The sequence below is a fragment of the Oncorhynchus nerka genome, linkage group LG21, assembly GCF_034236695.1.
Source record: "Oncorhynchus nerka isolate Pitt River linkage group LG21, Oner_Uvic_2.0, whole genome shotgun sequence".
NCBI classification, from domain to species: Eukaryota; Metazoa; Chordata; class Actinopteri; order Salmoniformes; family Salmonidae; genus Oncorhynchus; species Oncorhynchus nerka.
In genome coordinates this window covers 19,265,238-19,288,890 of record NC_088416.1, presented here as the reverse complement: position 1 = coordinate 19,288,890, position 23,653 = coordinate 19,265,238, and the positions used below count along the sequence as shown (strand labels likewise).

At 42.5% G+C, this 23,653-nt stretch overlaps 1 protein-coding gene across 2 annotated transcripts; it reads right to left on the bottom strand.

The window, feature by feature from the left end:
• Positions 1-23,229, bottom strand: LOC115104026 (cell division cycle protein 27 homolog). 2 transcript variants are annotated; one of them, XM_029625165.2, is made up of 19 exons: positions 23,010-23,229; positions 21,586-21,661; positions 20,901-21,048; positions 20,496-20,621; positions 19,617-19,714; positions 19,189-19,358; positions 15,615-15,832; positions 14,489-14,600; positions 14,135-14,253; positions 13,750-13,849; positions 11,493-11,697; positions 11,019-11,191; positions 8,957-9,109; positions 8,527-8,735; positions 3,111-3,228; positions 2,791-2,919; positions 2,578-2,652; positions 1,959-2,121; positions 1-1,597 (listed from the first exon to the last, which is right to left on the bottom strand). In XM_029625165.2, the coding sequence occupies exons 1-19, from the start codon at positions 23,034-23,036 to the stop codon at positions 1,509-1,511; spliced, it is 2,508 nt and encodes an 835-aa protein (XP_029481025.1). In that variant the 5' UTR covers positions 23,037-23,229; the 3' UTR covers positions 1-1,508. The 2 variants fall into 2 exon arrangements, with proteins under 2 accessions (XP_029481025.1, XP_029481026.1); XM_029625166.2 differs by having other exon boundaries at positions 1-1,594; positions 23,010-23,227.
• Positions 23,230-23,653: the final 424 nt, after the last annotated feature.

Sequence of the window (23,653 nt, the reverse complement as noted above, 5' to 3'; positions counted from 1 at the left end):
CATGTTTAAAGTAGTTTATTCTATCATTTCAAATATCCTTAAAATGAATAGCACATATATACATGAACAGACATTATCCCCAAAGACAGAACACATTTTAAATTAAGACCCCAACGCACTTGCAAAATGAGAACATAATATTTTGACCTGGCTGTGCAGAGGACACATTTTAAGTTACACGTATCCATACACTATGCCTTAGAAAAAATTATCAGAACTTTAGGAAAGGCATTTCAACTCCTTGATATGGGGCAATATTTCTGAATGTGGCATTGAGATTTTTGCCTTTCCCAACTGTACGTTAAGCACATCAAGAAACATTGTATACATACACACAGAATCAATGTGAAATTCCCCAAACACACATTTTGATATTTGTGTGATTAATTCTAGGGGATCACATGCATCCAAATATTGAAACTGGGCATTTAATCCCCATCATCATACCTTGTATTAATGCAGTCAGTGAGAACCAACCTGTGTTAGCCTTGTCCCAGATCAGTTTGTGCTCTTTCCAACTCCATTACTGTCATTGTCAAGCCAAACATGTTTGGCACGACGATGAATGACAAGTAGTTGGCATGATGGCACAAACAGACTGGCACTCAGGCTAAACCTGTGGATGATTATCATATTTTTGCACATTTGTTTCTAGAAGTATTTCATGATGAATCACATCAAAAGAACTGCACATTGAATCTTGTTGACAGGTTGGATGAACCACTGGCTTTTCACATCGTTGTCAATGAGAGGCACTTCTAAAACAAACATGGTTAAATATGTCTCTTATATTTATTTATCTGTGATCGAGACATCGGTCATTGCTAGATCAATGAAACTCGCCGGGCCATAGCCATGGTTGGAACACCTTGGACGTCCCAACGCCTCGGAGAAAAGGCGAGAAATGTGCTTGTCCTCAATCCTCTCCCATACATTTACTCACGGACCAATCAGCAGAGAGGAACCAACAAGTGTTTATTCAGGGTAAAGCTGATAAAAAAAAAACATTTAAAAAACTAAACATTAAGACATGAACGCCCATGAATGTTTGTTGCTTATTTTTCTTCCGTGGGCATGAACGCAGTGCTCCAAACCTAAAAGAGAAAATTATGTCTTTCAATGAAGAGGGGCGGGACATTCAAAATCAGCACTGATGGGGCGATGTGGTGCTGATGTGGTATTCTAGGAAAAACAAACCAAAAAATAAAAAAATAACATCCACACATGGCTGCATGGGACCTGACGATAATGATAAGCCAGTGAGGACTAAGGCATGACAGGAGAAGGACGAGGATGGTGGGAGTTGGGGGTAGAAGAAAACAAAACCAAGAAATAGCAGAATTTTTTTTTTTTTTTTAAACAATCGGAGGTACTGTATTAGCAGCAGTTTGTTTTCCTTTTTTTCCTCTTCCTCTTTAATACTGGAGTCCAGAGGTTGGCTCCAGGTTGGCATGGTTTTTAAGTCCAAAGGAGGGGTCTGTGTGAAGGGGTAGGGTCTGGGGGGGGGGTTACAGGACCTCATCGCTCTCAGCGGTGTGGAGCTGCGTGTCGTCTGCGTCGGTCATACTGCTCTCCTGCGACTCCTCCACCTCAGCTGCTGGGGACAAGGTGGAGGTCAGAGGTCAAAGCATGGCTCCTGACAGTGACTTTTCAGCTTCCTTCTTGAAGTAACAGACAGAAGCCTGACCATATTGGTATTCTCGCCCTAAAATATGTACTTCAGTGGTAGGCCACACCTTTCTGGAGTGTTTCACATATACTATTCAAATTCAGAAGAATATTAACTCAAAATGACTTAATACTAGTACTCAATGTTTAATTTTAAGGCTGTCAAATACTTTGCATTCATAAATGATCATGTAGCGCATAACAAATGTACAGGTCATTGCTGTCATTAACAGGGAACTAAATGGTCATAGCTATGCATCCGTCTGTTATGGCAGTCACAGTGGTTGTACCTGAGTCATAGGGGTAGTCCTCAGTGACAGGCTCCTCGTCATCAGGGAGGTACCTCTTGTCTATGGCCTCTTTGATCTGATTGTTGGCTCCTTTGGGATCCAGGTCCATGGCCCAGGAGAAGTTCATCAATGCCAAGTGTGTCTGACCCAGCTTCTTATACACCTGAGGGGAGCAATAGGGAGGAAAGCATATGATTAGAGCAGGACACACCACCCATATGAATACATTCGTAAACTGTCTCAACTTACCCATACACATAGACTCGGTACCGGTACCCCTTGTATATAGCCTCGTTATTGTTATTGTGTTACCATCTCTCCTTTATTTAACACATTTCTTACTTTTTTTTAAACTCTGCATTGTTTGGTTAAGGGCTTGCAAGTAAGCATTTCACAGTAATACCGGTTGTATTCGGCGCATGTGACATAAAATTTGATGTCATAAACATCTCATAGCTATTTAGTGCATTGCACAAAGTCAGACGTATGATATTTGAGAGGTGAATGTAAAGTGGTCTATTATTGAGTATGAATATCAAAGTGACAGTAAATTCTTCACTTATAGTCGACTCCTTTCCTCGTAATCCCCACAAAGAAAATAAAGTTTACGTTTGCTTACCTTTCCTATTAAAAAGTAAACAAGGGACTCTTTGGGCACTATTTGTTTCAGCTCTTCAAGCTCTTGTAGAGCCGCCTGAAAAGGGAACACAAAAACCTTTTCTTAGACTTAACCAGTAGAAAATGCAGTGAATAATGATAATATGGAAGAAGAGGAATTGTGCTGAAAAGTAGGTTAGTCAGTGTTCGCTTGTGAAATGCCATATGGACCTACCTTGTACTTTTCATTAGCGAAGAGGATGGAGGCCCTGTGGAATTTGCATAGAGGGTTCTTGGGGTCTATGTTGATCGCTCTATTCAGGGTTTCCAAAGCATGGTCAGACTTCTTCAGTGCATGCTGAACCTGTGTGGAAACAGGCAACATGGAGCAAGATAATGTGCCATAAAGAACATTGGAAATATGACTCAAGTACCAAATGTAAAACACTACAGGCTTTGAAAATAGTAAGAATAATAATAAATATGATTCATAAAGTATTTTTGTAAGTGAGCTGACTGAGTGAGCTGAAAGAGACAGTGTAGCAGGCCACTCACCACTCCGATGTGGCAGAGGAGCACAGAGCTCTGAGGGTTGATGCTAAGTGCCTTCTTGAAGTGAATCTCTGCCAGGTTGAATTTCTCCTGCTTATAGTAGATCATCCCCAAGCCATACCTGGAGATGGAGGGACGAAGAGAAAACAGAATAAAAAGATGAGGTAAGTGTCTCCCATAATCATAAATTATTCAATATCATCAAAATATGAGGTTTAAGCTTTAATTCCTTAGAGACTTTAGATTAAGGTAATATAGTGTTGTGTTCGGGAATACCTAAAGCGCGACCAATTCAAGACCGGATCGAGTCCGAGTCAAGACCGGAGAGGGCCCGAGACAGAGTCAAGACCAGAAAAAAATGTGAGTCTAATTCAAGACCATGATTGCAATTGTCAAATCATCACCATAAGAGGTCAAAATGTCCAGTATTTTGGGGTACATATTTCAGAACATATGGATTCTTTAGACATTCAGAATAGTGAAAAAATGCATGCTGAGGAAAAATAGAGCCATTACAAATGATTACTAACCCAAACACAGTGGGGAACAACGGGCCTTCTACACCTTCAGAGAAGGCTAAGGATTAATAAAATAATTATAATATTTTCAATGATGTTCTGATTTAACCGCTTCAGTTTTTGTTGTAAAGAAAAAGGTTAACGCTGCCGGGAAAAAAAAAGATCCAACCAGGATTTTTCTTTGCTGGTCTCTGAGGAGATAAATGTAGCTAACTTAGTCAGCCATTGTCTAGGCCATCAGAAGCTAGATAAATGCATCTGCCATTCAACTGTAATAGGGCAAAATTTGGAGTGACAGTAAAATCAACCAATCACATTGACTTAATGAGGTGGGCCCGTTTTTACAAAAACATATAGAAACTGCCATTTTTTTTTTTAAGGCCAACAGCAATAGCAAGCAGTAGATTTCCCACGGTCTAGCTAGCTAGCTTTTGTTGTCTAGTTTGCAGCGGCTGCAGCAGGTGTTATATAAGAGCATGTTGTTGTTAATTTGTTAGCTTCTCCCTTTTCAAGAATAACTTAAAACAAGTTACGTTTCAAATAATCATTCTCTGGTGAGTGGAACTGTTTATTGCAGCGCACTCGCTGTTAGCCAACTCTTTGAAAATAACTTGTGTTTTTATTTTTTATTTAACCAGGTAGGGTAGTTGAGAACAAGTTCTCATTTACAACTGCGACCTGGCCAAGAATAAACTAACATACAGTCAATAACACAATCGAAAAAAAGTCTATGTACAGTGTGTGCAAGGGAGGTAAAGGCAACAAATAGGCCATAGTGGCAAAATAATTATAATTTAGCAATTAAACACAAGAGTGATATGTGTGCAGAAGATGAATGTGCAAGTAGAGATACTGGGGTGCAAAGGAGCAAAATAATAAAATAATTAACAGTATGGGGATGGGCTATTTAGAAATGGGCTATGTACAGGTGCAGTGATCTGTGAGCTGCTCTGACAGCTGGTGCTTAAAGTTAGAGAAGGAGATAGCTGGAGTCTCCAGCTAAGTGATTTTTGCAATTCGTTCCAGTCATTGGCAACAGAGAACTGGAAGGATAGGCGGCCAAAGGCGAAATTGGACGCATTTTAGCAATATGAAATCTTATATAAATCTGTTCATATACACAAAGTGGGAAAGCGGCCGTGCGTTTAGACAGACCGGTGCGCAATAGCCAATCAGAACTACAGTAGACCTTTATACAAACAAGCCATTTGCCACATGGGCCTGCAATCCTTCACTTTGAACTGGACTGTGTTTACAGGCAGTTGTAACAGAGCAATTTTAGATCATTAGAACACATTCGCGAAAAGCCACAAAATACACCTGAATGGATTTCTGCAAATATGTAAAACATCACGGTCATAACGTGGCATTTGGGAACTTTACATTTTTATTGATCAAACAACCATGAAAAGGTGGGCTCTCTCTACCTCAGTTATGCACATCAACAAGAAAAACAACTACTGCTAGCCTGAGCAAGATAAAATCTAACGAAGGAACATTAGATAAACACTCTCAAACTTTTTCAGCTAAACAAATGGGGAATTGTGCCCTCGTCCTTCTGCACCTTGCCAGCCAATGCATGCTTGTACCAACCAAGCACCTAAGCACACCTCACTGACCATTTTACTCAACGTAGCAGAGCTGATTACATGTTATCTAGAGTGTTCTTGACTAACTATTAGAGGTCGACCGATTATGATTTTTCAACGCCGATACCGATTATTGGAGGACCAACAAAAGCCGATACCGATTAATCGGCCGGTTAAAAAAAAAATGTGTTTGTAATAATGACAATTACAACAATACTGAATTAACACTTATTTTAACTTAATATAATACATCAATAAAATCAATTTAGCCTCAAGTAGATAATGAAACATGTTCAATTTGGTTTCAATAATGCAAAAACAAAGTGTTGGAGAAGAAAGTAAAAGTGCAATATGTGCCATGTAAGAAAGCTAACGTTTCAGTTCCTTGCTCAGAACATGTAAAAGCTGGTGGTTCCTTTTAACATGAGTCTTCAATATTCCCAGGTAAGAAGTTTAAGGTTGTAGTTATTATAGGACTATTTCCCTCTATACCATTTGTATTTCATTAACCTTTGACTATTGGATGTTCTTATAGTCACTTTAGTATTGCCAGTGTAACAGTATAGCTTCCGTCCCTCTCCTCGCTCCTCCTTGGGCTCGAACCAGCAACACAACGACAACAGCCACCACATCGAAGCAGCTTTACCCATGCAGAGCAAGGGAAACAACCACCCCAAGGCTCAGAGCGAGTGAAGTTTGAAACGCTATTAGCGCGCGCTAACTAGCCAGCCATTTCACTTCGGTCACACCAGCCTCATCTCGGGAGTTGATAGGTTTGAAGTCATAAACAGCGCAATGTTTGACGCACAACGAAGGGCTGCTGGCAAAACTCACGAAAGTGCTGTTTGAATTAATGTTTACGCGCCTGCTTCTGCCTACCACCGCTCAATCAGATTATATGCAACACAAGACACGCTAGATAATATCTAGTAATATCAACCATGTGTAGTTAACTAGTGATTATGATTGTTTTTTGTAAGATACGTTTAATGCTAGCTAGCACCTTACCTTGGCTTACTGCATTTGCTTAACAGGCAGTCTCAGGCGTTGGACTAGTTAACTGTAAGGTTGCAAGATTGTATCCCCCGAGCTGACAAGCTGAAAATCTGTCTTTCTGCCCCTGAACGAGGCAGTTAACCCACCGTTCCTAGGCCGTCATTGAAAATAAGAATGTGTTCTTAACTGACTTGCCTAGTTAAATAAAGATTAAATAAAAGGTGTAAAAAAATATATATATATATTTTTTAATTAATTCGTTATATCGGCGCCCAAAAATACAGATTGTTATGAAAACTTGAAATCGGCCCTAATTAAATAGGCCATTCCGATATTCATCAGGTGTTGTGCGTTCGTAAATTCAGTTCCGCGCTCTGGCACACTCAGACGAGAGTGCTCTGAAATCGGAGTAGAAAGCCAGGGTGAATTTGCAAATGCAAGAGATATATATGCTAAGTCATTCAAGTTCTTGCTAGCTAACCAAAAGACACCTACATCTCTAGCTTTGTATAGCCACAAAAAAACGATGAGGGACAAAAAATTCTCACTCAATCCTCCGATGGCATGACATCCTGCTAGCTAGCTAACTAGCTAGCTAGTGTTCGGCTCAATGTTTTTAGCTTGCTACATAAATAGATACGCTAGCCTATTAGCCACGTTATGAGTAACTTGTGATCCTTGCTGGTTTGATTATATTGACATTCCCAACCTTAGTTACATTCATCCGTTTTCATATTGATTCATTGAAACAATGCATCCCAAATGAAGGCAGCAAACAATGTACCAGGCCAGCTGTGATTTACAGCCTGATAAAAAGTTTTGGGATTATCAATAATTGCATTGGTGAATTATATGAATCATGCATTGAACTGTATCCAACTATTCTGCCAACAATGCCTTATTTGACTGAACATTCCATGATGTAAACTATAACATTTTTTAAAACCTCTTATACAGTTGGTTTTGAAGCATAAACTGGGAATTTGATATTTTTGACTGATATTATGATTGTTTCATATCTGCAAAGTAGTTAAAACGCTGTCAGTCCCCTTTAAAAACCTTAGGTTAACGGTTGGTTACTTTGTGTGCTAAACATGAAATGTTTTTTTGCAATGGGAAGTAGTTGTTATACATTTTGATTGAGAAATGCTTAAATGGTTGTGTTTTTGTATTCTTATGATTGGGACCTACTGGCTTATTATGTCCGAGGTTATAGACTGCTTATCCTTTAACATCATGCTGTGTGACTGCTGTCTTTCCATCGGCCCTATGCAGTGTTGTAGTGGTGCCTGGAGAAGTCAGTATACTCCAATTTTGACAAAATGTTCCCAAATGGCCCACCCAGTGAAGGAAAGGCTCCCTGTGTGAATAGTCCTGTTTTCCTATAATAGGCCTCTGACAACCCAGGCTCATCCATGTCTACTCCCCCGATGCAAACAATTGCGCATCACAAATAGTAAACTAACCAACACTTCAGACTAAAATTTTCAATACCTGGTTTACATACCCATTGTTGCCTTATTTAGCATTTACTAGTAGTTATGTTGAAACGTCTGTCCTACACTACCGGCTACCAATATCATTCTTCTGTGAGCTACTCCATGCCAAAAGCAGTTGACAGCTTCACACTCTTGATGCCTGCAGATGATATTCCTCTGAAATTTGGCGTGTGCGGCACGCATGTGAATATATTTCACGTGCTTTGCGATTGTGTAGGCTACTTTTTGCATGATTTCTCTATTATACTAAGTCTTATATCACCACTACACTACTTTGATACGCATCAGTAGGGATTAAGTAGTGAGTATAAGCAATTCCCACTTAAAAACAACTGGGTATAGGGTTTAAACCTGCCTATACCTTCCACTACACCACTGGCCCTTTGTGTGTACAAAAAGTGCTATAATATTACAGTTGCTGTCCTTTCAGAATCACGAACCTGTCACACACTGAAGGCCTATAGGTTCGCCACTGCTCAAACATGTCTATAATAAAGGCTGTTAAGATATTAATGTTGGCCTGGCGAAGCGGTTTTATGCGCTAGCTGAACGGAAGCTGATAATTATGAGTGTTTTACTCTACTGGTCTTGGGAAGAAATTACGGGTCCTCACTGTCCGAGACAAGACCGAATACAAATGTATCCAACACAAGAACTCAACATGTGGTCTCGAGACCGGACTGGAGTACTACGATATGGAGGGAATAAGATAACATAGTATGGTAATATAATAAACATAAGAGAATTTTCATCTATTACGATTGTAATTCAGATTTTGTCACATCCACTATCACTCCAAGGTTGTCCACTAACTCACCAGGCATTGTAGTGGCGTGTGTTAACTCTGATGGCGTTACGGAAGCAGGCCAGAGCCTTCTCCAGCTCCTCTGTGAGGACAAACTCATGGCCTAGCAGCGTGTAGGCGTAGGCAAAGCCCGGGTTCACCTGGATGGCACGCTGGAAGAACTTAATGGCTATGTCATGCTCCCTCTGCAGACTGAAACAGTTACCAGCCACGCACCATGCCTAAGACAAAAATAGAGAGTGTTGGGGAGGAGGGAGGGAATATAAGGAGAGAAAAGGGTATGAGTAATGATAGAAATAGGAGCAAAAGGAACAAAATTAGAATCACTTGTTAGCATTTCCCAATGGAAAAGTCTCAATTGAACGTACTTTTTAGTCCAGGACTAGACATGTGGATACGGTACATGCAACGGTTTGTCCCAGTGTGTTAGTTAACTATGTACCTCTGGTGAATTCTTGTCCATGTCGGTGAGGTCTTTGGACAACGCCGACAGGGCCACGTCCTTCTGCAAGTGCCACAGGGTGGTGGAGTAAATCTCCATGCCCTCCACCCGGTAGCTCTCGATGCGCCGCACCTCCGAGAAGATCCTCTCCGCCTGCAGGAAGGGGAAAGGAGACAAAGAGTGAGAAGTTTCTAATTGAACCATTGAGAAGTGGCAAAAGCCACCATACACAGCCATCGACCACTCTTTGCATCCAATTGACAATCTTAACCCTGTGAAATTGTAGTAAGGACAGGAGGACATCTAGCTTCAGATGCCCACAATCCGTTTTAGGTATAATAAGAATGGCGCCGAAGGAGATGGCTGCCGTTTTACGATCCCGTTGCCAATTGTGCATGTTTTTTTTGCGTCATCTGTTACTGTTATTTTGTACATAATGTTTTTGCCACCGTGTCTTATGACCGAAAAGAGATTCTAGATATCAGGACAGCGATTACTCACCCCGTACTGGAGGAATATTTTTTCTTCAACGAGTTGGACGGGAAGGATTTACTTCAGACGCCCGACAAGGCCCTCGTCCCAGTCATTTGCAGGAGAAAGAGACGGAGGTATCAAGGACGAAGGTCCGGGTGCCTTGTAAGGATCCGTCGCCGAGAGGGTAATCTACCTTTACCATCAGTCCTATTAGCCAACGTACAATCAATCGATAATAAAATAGACGAACTACAATCACGTATATCCTACCAACGGGACATTAAAAACTAATATCTTATGTTTCACCGAGTAGTGGCTGAACAATGACATAAATAACATACAGCGGGTGGGTTTTAAGCTTTTTCGGCAGGATAGAACAGCGGCCTCTGGTAAAATAGGGTTGGCAGTCTATGTATATTTGTAAACAGCTGGTGCACGAAATCTAAGGAAGTCTCAAGGTTTTGCTCGCCTGAGGTAAAGCATCTCATGATAAGCTGTAGACCACGCTATTTACCAAGAGAGTTTTCATCTGTATTTTTCGTAGCCGTCTATATACCACCACAAACCAATGCGGGCACTAAAACCGCACTCAATGAGCTGTATCCAGCCATAAGCAAAAAGGAAAATGTTCATCCAGAGACGGCGCTCCTAGTGGCCGGGGACATTAATGCAGGGAAACTTAAATCCGTTTTGCCTCATTTCTACCAGCATGTTAAATGTGCAACCAGAGGGGATTTATTTTTTATAACTCTACACCACCTTTACTCCACACACAGAGACACGTACAAAGCTCTTCCTTGCCCCACACTTGACAAATCTGACCATAATTCTATCCTCCTGATTCCTGCTTACAAGCAAAAACTAAAGCAGGAAGCACCAGTGACTCGGGCAATAAGAAAGTGGTCAGATGAAGCAGATGCTAAGCTACAGAACTGTTTTGCTAGCACAGACTGGAATATGTTCTGGGATTTTCCGATGGCATTGAAGAGTACACCACATCAGTCAATGCATCGATGACGTCGTCCTCACAGTAACTGTACCCCACCAAAATGCCATGGATTAAAGGGAAACATCCACACTGAAATAACGGGTAGAGCTTCCGCTTTCAAGAAGTGGGATGCTAACCCGGAAGCTTATAAGAAATCCCGCTATGCCCTACAACGAAACAGAGGCAAAGCGTCAATACAGGACTAAAGGCTTCTTGACAGCTTCTACCCCCAAGCTATAAGACTCCTGAACAGCTAATCAAAGGGCTACCCAGAACCCTCTTTTAAGCTGCTGCTGCTCTCTGTTATTATCTATGCATAGTCACTAACTCTACCTACATGTACATTTTACCTCGACTAACTGGTGCCCCAGCACATTGACTCTGTACCGGTACCCGCTGAATATAGCCTCGCTATTGTTATTTTACTGCTGCTGTTTAATTATTTGTTACTTATATATATATATTTTTTTTTTATTGGACACTTTTTCTTAACTTGCAAGTAAGCATTTCACTGTAAGGTTGTTGTATTCGGCGCATGTGACAAATAAAATGTGATTTGATTTGAAAAGGTGAACCTAGCAAAAGAGGGTCCTCCCTTACCTGCATGTATTCGGCCAGCTCAAAGTGGGCCCTGCCGATCTGTCCCAGGACCCACCCTGTGTTGTAGTGATGGGAGGGTAGCTGGCTCAGGATGCTGATGGCCTCTTTACAGTTGTAAGAGCAGAGGGCCAGGTACCCCCGGCCGATGTCTCGCATCAGCGACATCAGGCCATCTGGAACACAGAGGGGAAAGAGGGGTTGGAGATGGACTTGTGATGGCATCTTTGTAAGGACATTGTTCCATTGTGTTAGTCATAGCTAAAGTATGACAAGGTGGCTAAGACTATAGAAATGTATTACAATTATAACAGAAACTCAAAAAAAGTCAAAACTACTGCATTACTTTGACATAATTTGTTTAATGGCAGTGTATCCCTACGTCTCAGCTCAACATCTTGATATGGTCAGGTAAAGAAGAATCATTGAATTGAAAGTCAATGTCTGAGAATTCATCCTAACAGTGTCCCAACTCACCTGCAGCAGCCTTCTGCAGACTGAAGGCCTGGAACTGAGGAGTGCCCATACTGACTTTCCCCTCTGTCATGGACGAGTCCAGCTTGAGGATCTCAATGCTCTCGTTCAGGTTGGATGGGGTGATGCCTCCCTTGCCAGTTTTTGACTTGGTCTTCCGGTTGGGGATTTTGGTGGGGAACTTCATTTTCAGCTTCTTGCTGTTCTCCTGTTGAGGAATGCATGTTTGTTCGTGTTTAGCATCTCAAAGACCTCTGCTAACGTCAAATACATGTCTGCCCCCCTCGCTTTTGACATTTAGTACTAACAGAGTACAAGGAAAAAATAACGTCTTTGTCAAGTATCTCACCAGCACAGTGCCAGTCTGTTTTGTGCCAAACTCTATTCTATATAGAACAAAATAATACATAACTGCAATCTCTGCTCATAAATATCATTACACTACTTAAATGCTAGACTTGAAAGCAAACTGATGTTTTTGTTTTCCTGGTTAAAAATATGCACCACAAATCAGTACTGTGCAGTCGTCTTCATCGACCTTGCCAAGGCTTTTGACTCTGTCAATCAACATATTCTTATCGGCAGACTCAGTAGCCTCGGTTTTTCTGATGACTGCCGTGCCTTGTTCACCAACTACTTTGCAGACAGAGTTCAGTGTGTCAAATCGGAGGGCATGTTGTCCGGTCCTCTGGCAGTCTCTATGGGGGTGCCACAGGGTTCAATTCTCGGGCCGACTCTTCTCTCTGTACATATCAATGATGTTGCTCTTGCTGCGGGAGATTCCCTGATCCACCTCTACGCAGACGACACCATTCTATATACTTCCGGCCCGTCCTTGGACACTGTGCTATCTAACCTCCAAACGAGCTTCAATGCCATACAACACTCCTTCCGTGGCCTCCAACTGCTCTTAAACGCTAGTAAAACCAAATGCATGCTTTTCAACCGTTCGCTGCCTGCACCCGCACACCTGACTAGCATCACCACCCTGGATGGTTCCGACCTTGAATATGTGGACATCTATAAGTACCTAGGTGTCAGGCTAGACTGTAAACTCTCCTTCCAGACTCATATCAAACATCTCCAATCGAAAATCAAATCTAGAGTCGGCTTTCTATTCCGCAACAAAGCCTCCTTCACTCACGCTGCCAAACTTACCCTAGTAAAACTGACTATCCTACCGATCCTCGACTTCGGCGATGTCATCTACAAAATAACTTCCAACACTCTACTCAGTAAACTGGATGCAGTTTATCACAGTGCCATCCGTTTTGTCACTAAAGCACCTTATACCACCCACCACTGCGACCTGTATGCTCTAGTCGGCTGGCCCTCGCTACATATTCGTCGCCAGACCCACTGGCTCCAGGTCATCTACAAGTCCATGCTAGGTAAAGCTCCGCCTTATCTCAGTTCACTGGTCACGATGGAAACACCCACCCGCAGCACGCGCTCCAGCAGGTGTATCTCACTGATCATCCCTAAAGCCAACACCTCATTTGGCCGCCTTTCATTCCAGTTCTCTGCTGCCTGTGACAGGAACGAATTGCAAAAATCGCTGAAGTTGGAGACTTATCTCTCTCACCAACTTCAAACATCTGCTATCTGAGCAGCTAACCGATCACTGCAGCTGTACATAGTCTATCGGTAAATAGCCCACCCATTTTTACCTACCTCATCCCCATACTGTTTTTATTTATTTACTTTTCTGCTCTTTTGCACACCAATATCTCTACCTGTACATGACCATCTGATCATTTATCACTCCAGTGTTAATCTGCAAAATTGTAATTATTCGCCTACCTCCTCATGCCTTTTGCACACAATGTATATAGACTATTTTTTTCTACTGTGTTATTGACTTGTTAATTGTTTACTCCATGTGTAACTCTGTGTTGTCTGTTCACACTGCTATGCTTTATCTTGGCCAGGTCGCAGTTGCAAATGAGAACTTCTCAACTAGCCTATCTGGTTAAATAAAGGTGAAATAAATCAAATAAAATATATTATTATTTTTTATTTTTTTAATCCTACTGTTCATCTCAAATCCCAGTATTTGGTTATTTGTTTAAAGGAAAAATCCACTCAAACTATATTTTGGTATTTGTTTCATTAGTCCACTGTTGATAATACCATAATGTTTTGAATATCAGCAGTCAAGTTTTCAAGATATTGGAAAGTGCCACTTGTCAGATCATCATGATGCATTTTGAAATGTAAAAAAAATGGCAAATTCCCAAAGGAGTCTTTGCTATGTTACCTTGGCAGTAGAGCTGGCACTGGTGAAGAGTCTGGAGCTCCGTCTGGGCTGCACGTTGGGGGGAGCAGCGATGGTGGGGCTCAGCACTTGAGGCGTAGTACTACAGTAGGCACAGAAAAACAGCAGAACAATGGTCATCAGGTCTTCATACTTAGACAACCATAAGCACAGAGAACACTAACGCCATGAGTGACATTTCACGTTTAAAGCACAAGACTTAAAACAAGTATGGATCACAATTTCATAACATTTACACAATTTCACCTTGCATGAATTCTCACTGAAAATGAACCAGTATTGTGAGTACAGCCGTCCTTTTTGGCAACATCTCTGCATTTCCATACTGTAAACATGGGTCCATATGGGCCTTGTAATGAGCACATACCTGGTCTGTGGGGGGGCAGTGGTCTGAGTCTGGTTGAAGGGGATAGGGATGCCCTCCCTGCTGTTACCACTCTGTGCAAACACCGACTTTGTCCCCACCTGACTGATTCTCGCTACAGACTGGAGAGAGAAGTGGGAACAAACTGTTAAAAAAATGTGCAACAAAACATCTGACTGCCTTCATTGTTCAATCCATCACTGAAATTAAAAGGAATCTCCTCTGAAGTTGAAATGTTTTCTATTCAGATTGCACAGATCCATTTTTATACACAGTAGGTTGCTCTTCGATCAACACTCCAAATAGGAGAGCCACATAACAGTTGTTGTCTTCATTATAGCGATGACGCGTGCATACCTTCTTTGGTGGGACTCCGGGAGGGGGCGGCTCCATCCCCGAGCCACTGTGAGAGTAGTTCTGAAGATACAAGGGTTCCCCTGGGCTGGGCTCCAGGGGCAAGATTCCAAAACTGGGAATAAGATCAAATGGATTCTCAGTATAAAAATATACATTGTTGACTTATTCAGCTCTGTATAATTTAGCCCATCATCCAGAAGTCCCCATGGACGCCATTTACATCCAGTTACAGTACCAGAGAAGCCTGTAACAGGTAGAAAAGACCACACAGAACAAAGCCGTCGTAGAGGACAAAGGCTGGAAAGCAGTAATCATTACAGTCTCCCTAATTACAGACTAGTGGACAATGGAGCTGGATGATGAGTAAATGAGAGACCAGTATGTACTGCAGCCAGGAGCACAATGTCAAATTATAGCCTAGATAATGTTACTTGACTACAATTTTCAAAGCCATGGACAAATTACTAGCGGAGTGATCGCTGATAATAGAATAATGTTCTGAGGAGAGTGCCAGTGCATATGCCTCTAATGTAGGGTGTCCAATTAAAAACTCATATTTTGAGCAATGGGTAAAATAACATTAATTGGGCATGTACTCATCTAAGAAAACTAATGCTGCAAAACGCATGTCTCTATCATAATCCATTCCAAAAAGTTATTGGCGTTTTCACCCTTGTAGATTGGCCAAAATTAAGGTGACTAAATCAATGGAGGCCAGATAAGTGGTCAAAATACAAGAAAATATGAATATGAATGAAGGCAAACTGAAAGACCCCACTGAAAGACTTAGAACATTAATAATCATATTTGTCTTGGTAAAATTTATTTTATATCATAAGTGAAATTTCATCAAAGCGTCTTTTCCTCCCACTCTGGGCAGAGTGGGTGGACACCCTACATAATGACACTGTAAACGTAGTCGAAGAAGGAAACACGTGGGAGTGCCTCAATACAAAGGGAATACACGCCACACTCAAAATACTGTGCCACACGACACGTATGAGCAGATTGACACAGGCATGCGTCATCTATCCACTTATGATAAAAACAGCCCAACGCAAGTAATAGCGCCTCTACTGAGAAAAAACACCTCATATGTGAGTGTACAGGGTGAGACCACCGGTACCTGGGTGTGAGGGGGCTGAGTGCTGCCGGTCCTCCCAGTAGACTGCGCCCACTCTTGGGCTTGTTATGCACTTGTTTGGATAGCAGGGAGCCGCCTGTCCCCAGAGTCCCTACGGTGTCCGGGGAGATGACGGACGAGTCGATGTAGGACATGGCGGAGTCTGTGTTCAGAGACGAGTACTTGGAGTTGGAAGACTCCAGGTTCAGTCTGTTTAATTCCTATAGGGGAGGGAAAGGGAACGAGACACGGGTTGTCAGATCTTCTGTGCATATTTGGTTAGACAGGTTATTGGGGGAGGGCTTTAATCGGCTCAACGCGCTCTAGCGATTCCTTGTGGCAGGCCGGGCGCCTGCTGGCTGACCTCGGTCCTCAGGTGAGCGGTGTTTCCTCCGACACATTGGTGTGGCTGGCTTCCGGGTTAAGCGGGCGGAAGACACATGACTCGACCTTTGCCTCCGAGGCCGTTGGGGAGTTGCAGCGACAAGACATGATCGAAATTGGAGAGAAACACACACACACACACTACAAATAAGAATTGGAGGTCCACAACAATGCTTAAACATCAGGAGACATTGTAGAATAATAATAAAAACATCAAAACCATGAAATAACACATATTGAATCATGTAGTAACAAAAAACGTGTTCAACAAATCAAAATACACTGCTCAAAATAATAAAGGGAACACTAAAATAACACATACTAGATCTGAATGAATGAAATATTCTTATTAAATACTTTTTTCTTTACATAGTTGAATGTGCTGACAACAAAAATCACACAAAAATTATCAATGGAAATCAAATTTATCAACCCATGGAGGTCTGGATTTGGAGTCACACTCAAAATTAAAGTGGAAAACCACATTACAGGCTGATCCAACTTTGATGTAATGTCTTTAAAACAAGTCAAAATGAGGCTCAGTAGTGTGTGTGGCTTCCACGTGCCTGTATGACCTCCCTACAACGCCTGGGCATGCTCCTGATGAGGTGGCGGATGGTCTCCTGAGGGATCTTCTCCCAGACCTGGACTAAAGCAGCCGCCAACTCCTGGACAGTCTGGGAATTGGTGGATGGAGCGAGACATGATGTCCCAGATGTGCTCAATTGGATTCAGGTCTGGGGAACGGGTGGGCCAGTCCATAGCATCAATGCCTTCCTCTTGCAGGAACTGCTGACACACTCCAGCCACATGAGGTCTAGCATTGTCTTGCATTAGGAGGAACCCAAGGCCAACCGTACCAGCATATGGTCTCACAAGGGGTCTGAGGATCTCATCTCGGTACCTAATGGCAGTCAGGCTACCTCTGGCGAGCACATGGAGGGCTGTGCGGCCCCCCAAAGAAATGCCACCCCACACCATGACTGACCCACCGCCAAACCGGTCATGCTGGAGGATGTTGCAGGCAGCAGTACGTTCTCCACGGCGTCTCCAGACTCTGTCACGTCTGTCACGTGCTCAGTGTGAACCTGCTTTCATCTGTGAAGAGCACAGGGCACCAGTGGAGAATTTGCCAATCTTGGTGTTCTCTGGCAAATGCCAAACGTCCTGCACAGTGTTGGGCTGTAAAGCACAACCCCCACCTGTAGATGTCAGGCCCTCATACCACCCTCATGGGAGTCTGTTTCTGACCTTTTGAGCAGACACATGCGCATTTGTGGCCTGCTGGAAGTCATTTTGCAGGGCTCTGGCAGTGCTCCTCCTTGCACAAAGGCGGAGGTAGCGGTCCTGCTGCTGGGTTGTTGCCCTCCTCCACGTCTCCTGATGTACTGGCCTGTCTCCTGGTATCGCCTCCATGCTCTGGACACTACGCTGACAGACACAGCAAACCTTCTTGCCACAGCTCACATTGATGTTCCATCCTGGATGAGCTGCACTACCTGAGCCACTTGTGTGGGTTGTAGACTCCGTCTCATGCTACCACTAGAGTGAAAGCACCGCCAGCATTCAAAAGTGACCAAAACATCAGCCAGGAAGCATAGGAACTGAGAAGTGGTCTGTGGATACCCCCTGCAGAACCACTCCTTTATTGGGGGTGTCGTGCTAATTGCCTATAATTTCCACCTGTTGTCTATTCCATTTGCACAACAGCATGTGAAATTTATAGTCAATCAGTGTTGCTTCCTAAGTGGACAGTTTGATTTCACAGAAGTGTGATTGACAGAGTTACATTGTGTTGTTAAAGTGTTCCCTTTATTTTTTTGAGCAGTGTATATTTTAGATTCGTCAAACTAGTCACCCTTTGCCTTGTTGACAGCTTTGCACACTCTTGACATTCTCTCAACCAGCTTCGACTGAAATGCTCTTGGAGTTCCCACATATGCTGAGCACTTGTTGGCTGCTTTTCCTTCACTGTGCAGTCCAACTCATCCCAATTGGGTTGAGGTCAGGTAATTATGGGGGCCAGGTCATCTGATGCAGCACTCCATCACTCTCCTTCTTGGTCAAATTGCCCTTACACAGCCTGATGGTGTGTTTTGAGTCATTGTCCTGTTGAAATGAAATGATAGTCCCACTATGCGTATCGCTGCAGAATGCTGTGGTTGCCATGCTGGTTAAGTGTGCCTTGAATTCTAAAATCACTGACAGTGTCATCAGCAAAGCACCCCCACACCTCCTTTTCCATGCTTCACGGTGGGAACCACACAAGCGGAGATCATCCATTCACCTACTCTGCGTCTCACAAAGACATGGCGGTTGGAACCAAAAATCTCAAATTTGGACTCATCAGACCAAAAGGACGGATTTCCACCGGTCTGATGTCCATTGCTCGTGTTTCTTGGTCCAAGCAAGTCTCTTCTTTTTATTGGTGCCCTTTAGTAGTGGTTTCTTTGCAGCAATTCGACCATGAAGGCTTGATTCACGCAGTTTCCTCTAAACAGTTGATGTTGAGATGTGTTACTTGAAAATGTGAAGCATTTTTTGGGGCTGCAATTTACAAGGCTGGTAACTCTATTGAACTTATCCTCTGCAGAAGAGGTAACTCTGGGTCTTCCTTTCCTGTGGTGGTCCTCATGAGAGTCAGTTTCATCATAGAGCTTGATGGTTTTTACAAATGCACCTGAGAAACTTTCAACATTCATAATTTTCTGGATTGACTTACAACTGAAATGCATTCCAGGTGACTACCTCATGAAGCTGGCTGAGAGAATGCCAACAGTGTGCAATGCTGTCATCAAGGCAAAGGGTGGAAGAATCTCAAAATCTATTTTGATTTGTTGAACAATTTTTTGGTTACTACATGATTTTACGTGTTATTTCATGGTTTGATGTCTTCACTATTATTCTACAATGTTGAAAATAGTACAAATAAAAGAAAAACCCTTGAATGAGTAGGCGTCCAAATTTGACAGGTCCCCATAAGAATAGGTTTACCGTTACACCCTGAGTGTTCACAGATCCCATTCTTCCACAGTCCCAACCCCTGACCAAACACCAGATCAAACACTCATCTTGGTACCAATGCAATGCAAGCCATCATTGTAAAGAGAGCCAAACCTAGCTGTAGAAAAATATTGATGACAGGAATACTGGGTTTAAATGGACTGAGGGAGGGAGAGTCGAAGGGACGTACTAAGGTGTCCTGGGGCGTCTCCATGAGCACTGTGTCCACCTGGCGGTGGGGCATGTTGTGGCTTGGCGTGTGGGCGGGGCTGATGGGGAGCAGGGAAGGGGCTCCACTCCCACCGCTGAAGCACTGCAGGGACGTCAGTCTGAAGATCTGCTCCGGGTCCGGACGATCGCCTGACAACAAAGATACAGGTTAATATAATCAGCAGGGGAATGGAATAGAGAGTGGATTTGAGCCTGAGCACTGGTCAGGGAATTAGATTTGGTTCTGCCATCATGCATGGGATTAGGACCCATGTAAATTTCCCTTTTTTTTTGTCTTACTATGACAAGTGAATCAAACTCTATTGTTCATGCAAATACATATTCTATCATCTTCACATGCATTATATAACTAACTACCTCCCCACCCTAGCTGATTGACTGACTCACCGATCTGACAGAGGGACTCAAAGGGAGACCACAGGAAAGGATTCATACTCAGGCTCTTCTGATAACATTCTGAACCTTTGGCCAGACGATCCGTTTTGCTGCACAGACAGGAGAAAAATGATTCTCGATATTGACTGATGCATATGGGTGACAGGCACGCACATGCAATCACACAACAAAACACATTGCACCTGGTCACGTTAATCTAATTTAGAACATTTCAGCTAATATCTTTGCCAGGATTAGCTTGTTTCTGTACCTCAATTCTAATGTATAAGAGGAAGCAACCACTCACTGGGCATTTATGAAATATACCAGAATACCACATTGTTGTTTAGAGTCTGATTTCTGAGATGGTTACACTTTAGAAATTGAGACAACAGCATTTTGATTGTGATTCATGCATGTCTAAATTGTAGCATGATGTTCATGACTAAGTGATAAATGCTCAGACAATCTAGCCCACTGGCTGAGCTTACATCATGTTCTAAATACGGTATCTCTGTAGAAAGGGACACATCCTCTGCTTAGGAGGCTGCTGCAGCCCCTTGCTGCATTCAAATAGTCCATTTGAATTGGCCACGGTAACATCCAAATATCATTAACTGACATGCCTCCTCTCCAATTCATTAGCAACACCATGGGAAGCTGAATAAACAAAGTTTTCTACGGGATACAATAAACGTGTCCATCTCAACAAACATCAAGGCACTGCTACGCCCAACCCTATTCACTAGGGTACAACGTTTATCACTCAGTTGCATAGTAAAACATTAGGTATTGCTATGTGATTGCTAGCACACAAGCAATCAGCTCTCAACATTCCCAGGCAATGCTTTAGATTGTTAACCAATGAAGCAATGAACATGGTTATCCTACCAATAGATTTGCCCCAAAAGGGATAATGTGAAACAGGCAGAGTCTCCAAACTCTGTGACAATGTCCTCCTGGCTCTTCTGTTTGTTCAGGACCCCCCCTGTCAGGATCTGCTCTCCTTCTGCGAGCCTGGGAAAAGAAGAGGACCGGAACACTGATGTGAGCATACTGGGGTCAAAGAGGAGGGGAGCTATCCAGGCCTCTTGTCCTCGGACTGGCCCTCTTTAATCCTTGTTTGAGGAAATATTGTAGTCAATTCTTGCATGACAGAAGAGCAAGACCCTAAATCCATTTGGCTGCATTATGCAGCATGGCCAAGAAAATAATATGTTGGCACTCTGGATTCAAAGCATGCACAATATCATAGCTATGAGGTCTAAAACATCAGAAACAAAATAACATCCTTACTTGCTCAGTTCTACACAGCACTTGGCGAGCAGGTATTTGCATTGTGGCGTTGTGCAGCTGTGCCCCTTGAGAAGGCGGTATGCCTTGTAGGCCTTTCCCGAACGATAGTAGCATGTGGCTAACAGAAAGAGGGCCTCCTCCGAATGCACTGTGAGGAGGATAAGAAATGCATCCAAATAACGCAGAATTTAAATTAACATACATACCCTGACACACACAATCTCATTCCCAGATGACTAGGAGTTATACATATAAATGCTATTCATTTGGCTCTGACATTTTCAGACATGCACTGACAGCATTAGATTCCTTTTGGCATGTGTGACAGCATTAGATTCCTTTTGGCATGTGACGAATGTTCATACTTGATGTGTTATTTTGATCGACTCATGTCTACGCTATAGCCTAATAGTCCACTGCAGTGTTGTGCGTTCCACATTAAAGCAACAGCAGTCGACAGGCTATTCTATAAGAAATGACAATGTCTTTGAAAACCTGTTTTGCATGTGTCAGTCAGGCCCCACAAGCCACCATCATGTCAAAACCTTTTAGGAGTATCTGTATGGATTAAAGAATTCAGATGGAACTGTACAGTTGTCAGCACAGTAAGCTGGAACACGAGGTGCTCAGGCGTGCTGCAGCATGGACAGGATCTTCTCAAGACAAGATGGATAGATTTCATTACCCTCAGCATAGAGTCTCTCAGCCAGGAACACAGCATCTCGGTAGGCATAGTGGTTTAGTGCATGCCAAACAGCAGCCTAGACACAGGGAGACAAACGAACACATAATGCCATGTCTCCCATTTCCCCTATCTGCATCTCTACATATTGTCACATAGCCTACTGTGATTGTCTGATCTGGTGGTGGCCTAATCAGTCAATAAGCACATGCGGTGATAACATTCGTTGAATACAAAGCTTGCAGCTTATTATAGCAGACTATTCCATATTATGGCTGGCTGTTAGCTAGATGGCTATGAAATGTTGACACAGCAAACAACCATATGCTAGCTACATTCGACTGGCAGGCAATGCTAGTGGGGGAAAAAATGTCTAGTTCTGGCGATATCCAGTTTTTCGTGGCAAGTGTCAAACATTTAGCTAACGTTATTTCATCGTTCGAAATCAATACCAACATCTGTGGCCATAGGATAACTTAGCAATGTAACTAACTATGTTAGTTGCGGTAACGTTACTTGGCTAGGTCAGATCTGATTATTTAAGGTTACGTTAGCTGGCAAGTGGCTAACGTTAGCTGCATCAAATGTTCAACAAACGCTATGTCAATGCAGGCAGCAGTTATCCATGTAGCTAGCTAGCATTGAGTAGTTAGCGAACTAACGTTAGCCAGTGGTTTTCAATATTTTAAATTCAGCTGTCAAATGACCATTTACTATACAACCTGAAATAACTGTTAAATGACATGTTAGCGAACTTACTAGTATCTAACTTAGATTAACGACTTTAGCGTTAGCTAATGTTATGCTGCAGAGAAAGAACGACATTGGAATAATGTTAAACATCAATCTGATCAGCTGTAACGTTTAGCTAACTAACTTATTTCATTTAGATAACGTTATCTTGAAAAACTCACTTTACTGTCATAGTTTAAGTTAGTAATTAGCTAACGTTAGCAAGTTATGTTAGTCTAACCATCTAATAGAGTTTGCCAGTAGCTAACTAGTTTGCTAAAATTAACAAGATAATTCAAAACAAACCTTGCTTAACTAACGTTAACGTTAGTGAGTTAACGTAGATAGTTAGTTAAATATGGCTAATGACTGAGCACCTACTTCAGTTAAGTTACCTGGCATCTACCGCCCTCTAATTTCGGATACCTGGCTGACAGTGGCAGTTCGAAAGAGTACCCCCTGTGTAGTAACGTTATATATTGAATAACAGGCACTAGTTTTTGACAACGAACCGATTTTGACAACGAAGCAACTATTCGGGGAATGCTAGCTGGCTAGGCCAAACATTTGTTTTCAGGCCTCGGTGTAGCAGTAGTGGATCTTTCTGGTAGGGAGGGAACAGTGCAAGCCACAATACATCCCTCTTGTCCTGCATGTGACAGTTTTCTTCTTGGTATAGCAAACTGCTTCGTTACCTGAACAGGTTCCTGCAGCACCGTCATTCCGTTGTCAGGCTCCTTCTCTCGTCCACTGTTTTGTGTTTCCCTCTTTCTTCTGTTCCTTTCTTAGTTCAGTATCCAGGCCAGAAGTAGTTCTGAAGATTTGAACACAACGACCGTTACCGAGCATGCCGAAAGCTCCCGAAAATACCCGAAACAGATGCGAAAGTATCAGCTTACGAATAGAATCGAAGACAAGCGTACATAACCGAAACAGTCGTTAGCCGAAATAGAAACTCGTTTTTATAGCTGTGCCATTGCAACATTGTGTCAGATAATTTCGTATTATTCTGTAAGTAAAACCGAGACACTACTTCTAGTATGATATGTTACGTTTCATAGGGTATGTATTAATTTGTGATGTCCATCATCCATTTTGTATGTTATGTTAAGAAATGAAAATCCTGCAATATGTCACAAATTGTAAATTTGTAAATGTATGATATGTTATGCATTCCAATTTGTTGTTGCTAACGTTAGCTAGCCTAGGGGTTGGAGTTAAGAGTTGGCTAAAAGGGTAAGCTAACATGCTAAGTAGTTGCAAAGTAGCTAAAAAGTCATTGTGAAGTTGCTAAAATTATAAAGTTGTCCATGATGAGATTCGGTCACACAACCTCAAA